The sequence below is a fragment of the Diceros bicornis genome, chromosome 6 (assembly GCF_020826845.1).
Source record: "Diceros bicornis minor isolate mBicDic1 chromosome 6, mDicBic1.mat.cur, whole genome shotgun sequence".
Lineage (NCBI taxonomy): Eukaryota > Metazoa > Chordata > Mammalia > Perissodactyla > Rhinocerotidae > Diceros > Diceros bicornis.
In genome coordinates, this window is record NC_080745.1 from 94,142,845 (window position 1) to 94,155,274 (window position 12,430).

Sequence of the window (12,430 nt, forward strand, 5' to 3'; positions counted from 1 at the left end):
ATTTCCGATAGAGGTTTGTACGAGATCAACACACATTTGACTTCTTTGAAAACATTGCAGTTAGAAATGAAGATTTTAACCCAAACCCTTAATAATTCTAAATCTCTCTTTTAGGAGACACATTTAGAAACATCGTTCGTGTTTCTAAGCGTTGCTGTCAATTTATCGTGAGATGAGCCCTTCCTTCACACGTTTCATGTCTTGTTGACTGTTACAATTGAAGGACAACATCTTGACAGAAGCCCACCAATCTCTTAATGATTTTAAGAGGGTATACAAATAGAATATGTGTCGTTCCTGGCAAAGAATGCTTCTTAAGTCAGTAAAAGGTTACCTCCTGTGAATTTGCTGAAAGACAGCATTTCAAAATTGAGATGTTCTTTTTTTTTTTAATTTTTAAAATTTATTTATTTATTTATTTATTTATTTATTTATTGGTGAGGAAGATTACCCCTGAGCCAACATCTGTTGCCAATCCTCCTCTTTTTGCTGAGGACGACTGGCCCTGGGCTAGCATCCGTGCTCATCTTCCTCTACTTTATATGTGGGACGCCTGCCACAGCATGGCTTGATAAATGGTACGTAGGTCTGCTCCCAGGATCTGAACCCGCGAACCCCGGGCCGCAGAAGCAGAGCGTGTGATCTTAACCGCTATACCACCGGACCAGCCCCTGAGATGTTCTTGAAGTTGAATGAAGTACAGTTGGGAAGGCAGGACGAGGGGAGACAGTCTCTCAGCATAATGTTGGGCCTATGGCTGTGTGAGATGTGACGCCCAGTCTTCAAGGCCAAGGAAGAATATCCCCAGACCATCCCTCAGCCCGTCCCCTAGGCCTGCTGCGTGCATCTGTAGGCAGGTGCTCTGGCTGTTTCTCTTCTTCTTGTGAGTCCAGACAGGGCATAGATCTGGCCCGGGTAAGCTGGAGCCGTGTTGCCTGAGTTGGGGATTTGCCAGAAAAGTCTCACTTTGATGGGGAACTGTGTGTGGCCGCCTCTCTGGGCCTTTAGGTGACCTGAGAAAACCAGCTGCTGAGTAGCCTGCCCTCCTCGGAGGTCAGAGCAGGGCAGCAGCTGCGGGAGGGGCCAGAGTTTTCCCCAAGAGCAGCAGCACTGGGGGTGGCGAGGGGCTTCTGCTTCGTTTGCTCAGAGCGGTGGACTCTCCTTCTTGTTCCAGAATCAGGACAAGAGACAATGTGTGGGTAGCTCCGGGCGCAGAAACAGCGGGTGCTCAACGTGAAGCTGACTGTTCCTCCAGCTCTCGGTGGTCCTGTCCTGCAGGCACGGGTGCTGTGGCCTTCATGGTTGCCCACATGGCTGCCCCGGAGCTGCTCCCATCCTCAGTCTTCGTGAAGCTTCCACATTGTCACCTAGTGTGGCCACGTCAGACTCTTGATCTCTGCTTCTGGCTTCTGGAAAATGCACATCCAAGTCGACCTTTGGCCTCAGCCTCTGCCCCATGGTCCTTTGGTGGACCATCGCTCTGTCGTGTGGTGGACCCGCCCTTTATCTTCTGGAAAGGCCCCTGTGCTGGAGTCTCCACTGCACTGCAAGGCTGTTCCCAGAATGGGTGATGAGATGGGCTGCCTGAGCGGACGGGTCACTCTGGGCTTTGGGGTCGGGCACCCCTGTGGGATTTCTCCCTGTTCCACACAAGCAAAACTCCTCTTTCACGAGGTTTCCAGGTGTGGACTAGATTCTCTGATCAACAATGTTTGCATCCAGGCATGAATGGCCAGTTGATTTCTCCCTCTGGGGGGTATTTGTGTTTTCCAGGAAAAAAGAGTTCTAAAGGGAGAGGTGTGTCTCTTCAGGGTTACCCAGAGTGAGGCCCACACCTGGCCTGCCCCAGGGGAGAAACAACAGGCGTCACCTCTGAGCCGCAGACCCTCGCCGGCCCTGTCGCCTGCCCTGCCACCCGCCCTGTGCCCCCTCTGCCAGGCTCACTGTGAGGGTCTTGCCTGGAAAGGGAGGTGCCTTGACACCTCCACCCCTGGAGTCTGTACGTCCCACCACCAACACCCCAAGTGTCTGCCCGACTGTGTAACCATGACCTGGACCTTTGCCCTCTCTCCTCCCTGCACTGCTCGGGGCAGAGGGTGCATAGCATGGACATTTGTCAGACTGCCCCCAGGGAACCACACCCGTCACCTAGAGGGTCCTTGTGGGATTTGACAGGGGTCTCTGACCCTCCCCTGGGAGCCCACTCCCCCTCCACCCACACCTTGGGTTTCCATGGAAATGACGAGGGTCAAAAGGATCAGATTCGTTCTTTCTTCTCTATAGATAAACTGTAACCTGGAAAGAGTCCATGTCAGACACTACCAGCTTTATAAGGTCCAAGCCCCTTGACGACCCAGGACGCTCACGAACTACACGGGCATCGCCCTGCAAGCTTTTTGCACGTCGGCGGTTTTCACCGACGTCTTGGTCCTCTCCACCTACTCGGTGGTCAGGGGCTCCCATCTGAGAAACCCTGGGGACCAGCAGGGGCCCAGGTGGGAGCCACGTGTCCTCCAGACCAGCTTCCTGGTGAGCGACTTTGGGGTTTACTGTGGCAATTGACTGACGGCACAACCATGTTCATGCATCGTGAAGTTTTGTCTGAACATAAAACTACTTACGCAGAGAGATCAGAATGAAGCTCTTCTGCTTATATTTATTACCTCCTCAGAGACCCCGAAACAAAAGTGGGCAGACTGCGCTATTAATCTATTACTGTAATGACTTCCTGGATGAAAGTATGACAAATGCCCTCCTGGTCTCAGATCAGCATCAGGTTAGCACAGGGAGCTTGGGAAGGCCTTGGATGCAATCCTGCCCTCTTCTCCAGCACTCCCTGGGGTTCCCACATGGGTTCGTGACACTTTCGGGGGGCGCCTCTAATTCCATCCAGCAAATATTTGAGACGCCCAGTGTTGCTGTGCAGTTTCTGATTGTGGACAGTGCAATTTCAGGATGCTTAGATGAGTCTCTCTCAGAGCCCACTGCAGCCTGCTCAGTCCCCCATATGTGGCCCATCAGATGACATCGCGAGCACATCCCTCGGCCTTGTCTCCTCCCCACCAGCACAGCGACACCGACCTTGTCAGCTTGAGCTGAGCTGACGGGCAGCCGGAACCCTGACTCTGAGCCTTCGGGGCTGTTCCACATCTGAAGTTCAAACAGCGTTGGCTGTGGCTCCCCCTGGAGTGGGCAGCTTGGCGCCTCCATGACCTGGTGGTGGGGGCTGTCACAGCACTGTGGGGTGGCCTGCTCCACCGCACCCCTACCACCCCCAGCCCTCTGCTCCCAGAGGTCAGTGATTCTTCCGGGCAGGAGTGACCACATAGGGGCCAGAGCATTTGGCAAAGCCCAAGGGCCTACCGTGTGCAGGGCCCTGAGGCCACAGTGGGCTCCCTGGAAGTTAGTGGGGGCTAATTGGAGGTGCTCGCACTGGGAAGGTGTGTGCAGGGCTGGGCGGGGCTCCAGAGTTGGGGCTGCCTGGCTGAAAAGGAGAGGAGGTGCTGGAGGGTGAGTCCTAGGATGGGGGCCTGGTCGGGGGTTGTTGGCGGCCTCAGGAGAGATGGCCGAGAGGAGGGTGGGCAGGCAGTGGAGCCCCTGAGAAGTGTCTGCACTTAGCCAGCTGCTCCAACACTCCCAAGAGAGGGACAGGCATGTCCCCTGTGGTCCTGACTCCTCAGCACCCAGGTATCTGTGCAGGTGGCCCCAGCCTGCTCTGACCTGTGACCACCATCAGGGCAGGATCCGTGCTTGGCCCTCGGCCCGTCAGCCGCTGCGAGGGGCCGCCCTGGATGGGTGGTGGGCCTGAGGGTCTCATGTGGAGAGGGAGAGATCTCGGCTCACCTGCTGGCTGCAGCCCCCATCCAGACCCGATCTGATGAATGCGTGGCTCCAACCTCGGTCCCTGCTGGTTCTGATCCAGGCTCACCCTGGGCAGACAGAGCAGTCACAGGGCTCCGTCCAGTAGGCGCCCCATGATGTCCTTCTCAGATAGCCCTGCTGGGCCCCTGCAGGCCTGTGCCCTGTTGGTCAGTTGCAGGTGCCCGCAGCCCAGAGTGAGATGCAGGGTTTGCCACTCGGGATCCAGAGCCCTTGGCACCAGCCGCTGGCTCCCACACAGCTGAAGCCCCGGCATCTCTGAGGTGGGGCTCTGGGCCGCAGTGCTGGCTGAGACCTCATGCTCCTGCAGCCTCTGTGTCTCCCCTCCAGCCAGCCCTCTCTACCTCCCAGAGTGACAGGAAAGATATGGGAGTGCGTGTTACAGACACAGCGTCCGTGAGCCTGGACGTTATCATTATAGCCGGTGCTTTGCTGGGTGTGTGTGGGGGGTGGAGGAGGGCGAAGCCCTGGGATGCAGAGAGGCATGTAAAATGGCACAGGAGCCCCCGGAGCCTCCATGGGCACACGCCATCTCCCAGTCACTTACGTAAGCCCCGTCTCCTCCTAATGTCGGCGGTGGCTTCGTGGGGAAGCATGGTGCCTCAGTCTACCAAAGCTCTCATCACCCCAAGGCTTAAAGCTGGTATCACTGAGTACAAATAGGATATGGGGTGAGACGTGGAGATCCCCTTTCCTCTCCTCGTGCAGTAATCCCATCAAGGGCTCCGGGAGGACAGCAGACGGGGCAGGAAGGAGGAGCCCGCTGGAATCCCAGCCCGGGGTGCGGGCGAGCGGGACCTACTCCGGTGCTCTCGGGAGATTTACTCTGTTCTCACTCATTTCCATAAATAATAAAGTCATCATACTTACCATATTTGTCCCAAAATTGGTGTTCGAGAAAAATATTAACTCTTCCTTTGGGGAGATGCCAGGCTAAGGCTGAAGGTCCGTCGCTGCATAGAAAACTCTCAGTGCAGGGTGGCCAGTGCCAAAGTGGAGGTGGCTCAGCCCCGGGGACCAGGGGTGCAGCGGCGGGCAGGGGTCCTGAGCCCAGGCCAGAGGCAATGGTGTCTGCCTTGAGCCTTGTGGGAGTAAATAAAGGTGGCGTGTGTTCTGGGCCAAGCAAGAGGCACAGTGGGGAGTGGGGAGGCCAGGCTGAGGGCCTGGGGCGAGGGAGGCCTCCCCTGCTGTCCCAGTGTCGGGGGTCCAAGCTCAGGGCCGTGGGGCAGGTGTCTGTCTGAAAACCCACACGTGGGGGTATCCCTTGATCTTACCCTGCAGTTAGTTACCTCTTTAGAGCCTGGTGCCGCTGACTCTCCATCCAGGAAAGGCCTGCAGAGTTTCATTTTAAAATATGTAACAAATAATGAGCCCATTTACAGAAAACCTGGAGTAAATAATAGTGCGGATGGAACGCAGCCAGGCAGATGGCACAGGTGATGAGGAATTCACTGAGATCTGGCGGGGCGACAGGGAGACCTGGAGGGTTTTAAGTGGGGGGTGCAGGAGGATGGGGCCAGGCGGTGTCTTGAAATGGTTGCTTGGGAGGCCACTGTGGAGAACAGATTGGAGAAGGTCGAGAGAGGATGTAGGGAGGGTGGTCAGGAGGCTGGGGCCGTGGTCCAGGGAAGAGGCTAATGAGACTGGGCCTAGGGCCGTGGGGCGGGGTGGGGTGGGCAGAGGTGGAGCCTGGTGCCTGCTCACAGGAGACTGTGGGCTGGCGGTGCCAACCCCTGATCAAAAGCATGGGCCAGTGGGTCCCAGTGGGTCCCCCAGGGCCTCCCCAGATCAGAGCCTTGAAGAACCTCATTAGGGGGACGTGACCCACAGCCCATCCCAGACAAGGAGGGCCCCACTTGCTGTGAGGCCAATGGAGTTCTCCACTTGGGTGTCTGAATGGTAGGTAGTCATTTGTCTCAGTCATTTTTGTGAAAATGCTGGTTTTCTAGCCGTGAGGTGCAAACAGATCAGGGCAGCTGCCAGGCCTGGGATGTAAGCGGAGGGCAGGCCTATTAGGAGGAATTAATGTAATTCCTAAACAATAAGGAACCCACACTTGATGGTACCCATTCCTGGGGGAGAGGGGCCAGCAGCCCTGGGGTCGGGCTGGCATCCCAGAGCCCTGGGGAGCCCTACTGGGGTCCGTGGACCTCGCCTTCATGAACAGATGGGTGCTCCCCCCCGCACCACCCCCTATCGGCCTTGGGCGCCATCCAGCAGGGCCCACGATGCTCCCGCCGAGCTTTCTGCCAGCGACAGCCAGAGGTGGGGTACCCCAGGCTTCCTCAAGGTTCCTGCACCCTTGCCTGCCCATTTTGAGCTGGCGCAGCCCCACCCACTCGTCCTAGTTTGGATTCCTGTCTCTCACCCTCAGGGTGAGCTGTGGCTTCAGGGACAGGAGCTGGCGATGCTCTACTGGCAGGTGGGCCCAGTGTCTATGCGAAGGTGCTTCAGATGCCCCTTTTGGGTGGTGAGCGTCTCCTGCGTTGGAGCGTGCAATCTGGAGGTGACCCGTCAGCAGAACAGGGTGGGCTCACCCCTGCTGGGAGACACTTGGGCCCCCTGAGAGCATTGGACAAGTGGAGGCAGGAACTGGAGGGCTTTTTCTCTGCTTGGACAAGCCCTTTAGCTTTCTACAGTTTTCCTCCCCCAAAATGGAAACCCACCACTCAACACCACCTGAACCCATCCAAAAATTAACTATTAGATGCTGCAGCCAGTGAATGATTAGAAACCAGCTTGTGTGATGAGTCTGTGTGGGGGTCAGAGTGTATTAGCCACCAGGCCCGTTTAAACACACTCTTCTTCAAAAGCTACCTTGTCTATCTCCAAGAGTGAAGCCGTGTGGAGGACAGCTCTCCCACCGGCCACCTTTTATTTCCCTTTTCTCCAAATGTCTGGTGCCCTAATGACCACCAGACGGGAGAGCTCCGCAGTGAGGAGCACTGTGACAGCGCATGCTTGACGGCCGCAAGGGAGGTGGCGGGTGGGACAGGGCTTGGCTCCTGGAAACGGGCGCTGCCCCAATGAGCTGTCACCACGTGGCTTTGCCTTTAGGATCAGGGGCCAGAGGCCTCAGGGTGCTGAGAGCAGGGCCCACGGGTCTCTCGGAGGCTGTCTATGAAGACTTGAAGGAGGTGGAAAGTTTACAAAACAGTCACTGGTGGTGACATAGAAAAGATACCCCGAAATTGAGAGCCTAGGGCCTGACCCCATCCCTTTCCCGAATGTGTCCTTCACTCCCTAGAGAGTGTGCAGGGCCCAGGAGGAGGAAGGTGGGAGGCGGGTCAGCAATCCAGACAGTCCAGCGGCTGGTTCTCTGTGGTCCGGACAAGTCATTTAAAGTGATTCGAGTACCTGCTGCCCGTGCCCTCAGGCGGTGCATTACTGACGTGTAAGAAGATGTCTCTAAGCCTTCTTCCCGTCTGTACTTTCCTCTTCCTTGAGAGGAGCCTCACTCCCAGATCCCTCTTCTCAGTCTCCACACCCATGAGCCGGAGCCTCTCCCCTCCTCCTCCCTCCTTTCTGCCCAGTTCCTTCTTCTCACATGTGCGTCATCTGGGGCCGGCCCGGCACCCCCCTATTTCTGTGACTTTGTCCTGATTCTGTATCACGAGGCCTCAGGAACCGAGCTGGAAAAGAGGAGAAATGCTGCGAGGACTTGTCCAGAGAGCATGTCCCCTGGAGGTGACAATGCCTCTAGCGATGCCCATGGGCTGTGCCCAGCCTGTGGTCCAGTCCTTCCAGCCCCTTCCTCACGCTTTAAAAGCTGACCTCTGGCCTGATAGCTCAGGCCTTGAAGGTGCCTTCCCGGGCCTATTGGCTTGGGCAGGTGCCGGGCAGGGGGTTCTGGTGGAGGGCAGTGGTAGGGGACACAGGGCACCTCTATGGCGTGGGTCACTTCTTCGGACAACTCTCCTGGGTGTCTATAGCCCAGGACGGAGGCCTTGTGGGGACAGGGACATTATCTCTCTGTGCAGGTGAGGAAGCCGGGGCTCGGGGTCTCCCAGGGAATAGGCGTGGAGCAGGACTCAGGCCCCACCCCCTAATCAGGCTCCGCGGTGTCTGAGTAGTGGGTTGGTTCCCCGTTCCCTGCACTGGGCGCTGGACGCTGGGACACACAAGGAATGAAATGCGGCCCGGCCCTCCAGGGGCAGTGGAAATTCAGGCATCGTGGTGCTGGGTGATGGAGGAGCTGGCGCAGGGCAGGGCCTCAGCTCCACGTGGGGCTGAGGGCGCGTTTGCTCACTAAGTTGGCTCGGGCATGCTTCTGAAGTTTATGGGTCCCCGTGGAGGAGCCCTGGGTCCGGCGTCCACTCTTTTCGCTGTCTGAGAAGCTCGTGTTTCACAGCTGCCGTTGCCATCAGGCTCCCGCACACCCATGTATCAAACTTGAGCTTTAAAGTCGGTCCCCGATCTCTCATTCCAAAGGGGCAAAGAACAAAGATTTATCGAGTGCCCGTCATGTGCGAGGCATGAAGACGCGCTCTTGCCTGTGTGGGCCCCGTCAGGGGCACTGTATGGAGGGCGCATGGCCTCTGTGGTCTGGGGCCGGTGTCCTCAGAGCAGGTGGGAGGCCAGCCTCGCCCCGCCTGCCCCCCTCGCCCCCACGGCCCCCAGCTCCCACCCAGGCGGCAGGAGCACAGTCTGCTCACCCAGGTGTGCTTTCCCTCCAGGTGAGTGAGAACATGTAGCGGAGCCACAGCGAGGCTGACACCTGCCCAAGCTTGGCGCGGACAGCCCAGCCCAGACGAGTGGCCCGCCCAGGCGCCCCTCGGCCACCCTCACCATGTCCAAGAAGGGCTCGGGCGGCCGAGGCAAAGGGGACAAGGCCGAAGTCCTCGCCGCGCTGCAGGCTGCCAATGAGGAGCTGCGGGCCAAGCTCACCGAGATCCAGATAGAGCTGCAGCAGGAGAAGAGCAAGGTGGGCCCCCATGCCCCTGCCCCTCCCCCCCCCCCCCACTTCTCCACACCTTCGTGGCCCCAGGGTCTGCCCAGGGCCGGATGTAGCCAGGTCTCTGTGGAAGTGCCCACCCAGCAGGTCCCAGGGTCCCAAGGGACTCTCCAGGCAGCTCAGGGGCACAGACAGCTCCAGGGGAGCCGTGGGGGAGGTGAGGAGTGGCCGGGAGAGTACCCCCACCCACAGGTGAGCTGCAGACAGGAGCCCTGGCCACGTAGGAATAGCCCTGGTTCCCAGCGTATGTGCTGCAGGACCTCGTCCAGTGGCACCGTCCCCAGGACACTCCTTCCTCCTCAACCATTCATAGTGGAACTGAAGCCCAATAGAAGTGGCCAGCACCGCCCCTCTTCTGGGTAAAGGAAACAGCTGGGCCCTGGGCTCAGAGCTTCCAGGTGTGGGGGAGCAGCTCTTATAACCGACCTCAGAACCACTGGGGCAGGCCCATAGGGATGGGGACACCCAGACCCCAGCCAGTAGGCCCCAAATAGCCCCCCATCCAACACCCACCACTAGTCGTGTGGCCTGGAGGGAAGGCTGGGCTTGTGCTGGCAGCCGAGGGGGGCTCTGGGAGGAGGGTGAGGGGCTGGTCAGAGGATACGCCCGGCTTAGCGCCAGGTCAAGCCCCAGTGTGGGCCATCCTCTGGCTCACACTACCCTTTTTCTCAGCCCTAACCTCTGCTTTCTCCTCTCACCCACCCAGGAGACATTAGGAGGTGTGCACAGGATCCTGGGGGGGATGCAGAGAAGGGAGGGTCTAGGGGAGGGCAGCAGGGAGAGGGAGACTGACCCAGGGCCAGATTCTCTCCCAGAGGGCTGGAAAGGCCCTAGGCTGCGGGCTGGTGGCTATGACTCTCCCCACTCCTGGCCCAGCGCAAGTGGGGGACGGGAGTCGGGCTATTTGGGGCCAGTTGCTTCCTCCAAGTTACCCAACCTCCTGGTTACATCACAGGAGGAGTGATGTTTTGTGACCCATGATGATTGTGTGGAATTCGGATTTCAGTGTCTGTAAATAAAGTGGTTAGGACACGGCATGTTCACGTACACGTTGTCTCAGAGTCCCTGCAGCAGAGACTGTCTGGGCCACAAAGCCTGAAATACTTACCGTCTGGCCCTTTACAGGAAAAGCATGCCAGCCCGTCCTGGCCACTTATCCTCCGCCTTAGGTCCACTGCTCTGTACAAAGGGACAATAACAGGGCCTGCTGCCCTTGGGGCTGGGGAGGACACGCTCGCAGAGCCCCAAGGCCAGGGCTGGGAGCACGGATACTAGAAGGCGGCTGTCGCAGTGACCACGTGGCTTCTCCTTTGGCCAGGCCACCTCGCTGGGCCTGCAGGAGAGTCAGAGCCTACGGGCGGCTGAGGTGAGGATGGAGGGAGTCAGGGAATATCGATGTCAGCACCAGCTCTGTGCCAGGCGGTCACCAGGTCAGCAAGGACAGCACCAAGAGGCCCAGACTGCTGCCTGGCTGGAGCACCAGGTGAAGGCCAAGGCATCAAGTGGCCTGGGGTGGAGAGTTGCCCCCAAACGCAGAGATCGTCTGTTCCAGCACCATTGTGTGCCCTAGAGGCACGCGGGCACTCCAAGCATCTTGTCCTGGCCGGACCGCAGCCGCTGCCGGCCAAGATGAGACATCACCCTGGCCCTCCCCTCTCCTGCATTTGCGAATGAAAGAGAAAAAGACAGGACTTATTAAGAATGCAATGACAATGAAACCCTTTGTTTTGTTGGGTAAGAATATAATGGCAATGATCTTTTCAAAGCAAAGCACACCGCATGATGGAAACTGCCAAGTACAGCACTTTTGCGCAGCTCAGATGCTCTGTCTGTGGATGACAGTGGTATCACACATATGTCATGTGCAGTTTTATCAAAACCCATCCGAAGAACCGAGGAGAGAAGTCAAGATGGCGGCGTAGGCAGACTCTGAGCTCACCTCCTCCCACGGACACAGCCAATTTACAACTACTCATGAAAAAATTACCCCTGAGAGAGAACTGAAAACTGGATAAGAGGAACTCCTGCAACAAATGACAATCCTAATTCAGGTGGAAGAGGCAGAAATTCCCTTCTGGAGAGAAAAAAACGCCACCTTCACAAGCCGCAGCACTTCACGGCCTCCCGGGAGCAGCCCAAAGGTACGCAGCCTCTCTGGAGGAGCGGGGCCCTGAGCCCGGGAGCAATCCCACTGTAGGCATTTTGTGGACCCAGCACAATCGAGACGAGTGGCATAATATCTGACTTTGCCTGCTACTAAAACATTGGGGAGTACCCCCAGAAAAGCTGGCTCACAAAGAAATTAAAACTGGCTCTTAAAGAGCCCACGCACAAATTCGTCCATTGCAGAAGGCAACCTGAAATCACCAGAAAGAAAGGTGCACAGTGCTTTGGTGAAAAGAGACTCACCTGATAGGCTTTGAGTGCATCTCAGTGAGAGGTGAGACCTCTCCAGGGACTGGGACTCTGGCAGCGGCCATTGTTGTGGCCTGGTGTGGGCATGCTCACACAGACACCGGCAGACACCATTGGAGTTCTCCCTGGGGCCCACTAGCCCAGGGTCTGCCCCAACCACTAAAGCACCAATTTAATCCAGCTCAGCCAGGGCAGGCAGCCCACCCTAGGGACTGGCCCCACCCAACAACAAGCCCTCGGGCAACTTGTGGGCCTTCATAGATTGGTGACTGGATTCTCTGCAGCCTGGCGACTGAGCCCACTTCAGTGGGGCAGGGCATGCACAAGGAGCAGGTGGAGAGTGTGGGGCAGTGGTGGAGTGTGTGGGGCTCCCGCCATGGAGAGACTGGGTCCACTTCAGGAGGTCGGGGCATGCACACAGGGCAGGACTGTGTTGACTGTGTGTGTGGACCTGTAGGCGGCGGGGCTTGTCAGCAGCAGAAAACTTGTGCTTCTCAAAGACCCACATGGGGGTTTGCCCCACCTTCCAAAGCCTGAAACAATCGCATGCCTGAGGCCAGCCCCACCCAGCTGCAATCCTCAGAGAGCTGACAAGAGAACTAAAGGCTGGAGGCTTATAGCAATTGTAAGGCCCTGAGCCTAACAACCTGCCACACTGGGGGCCTACTCACTTAAAAGAGATATTGCAACACAAATGTGGTATTAGAACTTGCAGCCAACTGTGCTGGGGCTCCAACCACCTGATAAAGAGACTAAAGGGCCCACAACAACTACAAGCAGCTCAGCATTACAACAGCTGGCCAGGAGCATAGCTTAGCCTCCCTGGGCACCTACAGGGAGAGCAAACATGCCACAACAGAAAGACACACATAGGCCACATAGGGGTCAGTCCTGGAACATTGAGAACTGAGGGAAGCACACTGTGGGCCTCATAAGGCATCACTTATATAAGGTCACCTATCCAAGAGCAGGAGACATAGCTGACCTACCTAATACACAGACACAAGCACAGGGAAAGAGGCAAAATGAGGAGGCAAAGGAATACATTCCAAGTAAGGGAACAGGACAAAACCCCAGAAAAGGAACTAAGTGAAACAGAAATGAGCAACCTACCTGACAGAGAGTTCAAACAAAGGGTGTTAAGGATGCTCACTGATCTTGGGAGAAGAATGGATGAACTCA

General features: G+C 57.2%; 1 protein-coding gene across 1 annotated transcript in view; it reads left to right on the top strand.

Moving 5' to 3' along the window:
* Positions 1 to 8,567: 8,567 nt before the first annotated feature.
* Positions 8,568 to 12,430, top strand: part of JAKMIP3 (Janus kinase and microtubule interacting protein 3) — a 66,839-nt gene continuing 62,976 nt past the window's right edge. The window contains exon 1 of the mRNA XM_058544310.1: positions 8,568 to 8,803. Within this exon, the coding sequence (XP_058400293.1) occupies positions 8,669 to 8,803 (135 nt within the window). The 5' untranslated portion in view covers positions 8,568 to 8,668. The remainder of the gene's footprint in view (positions 8,804 to 12,430) is intronic.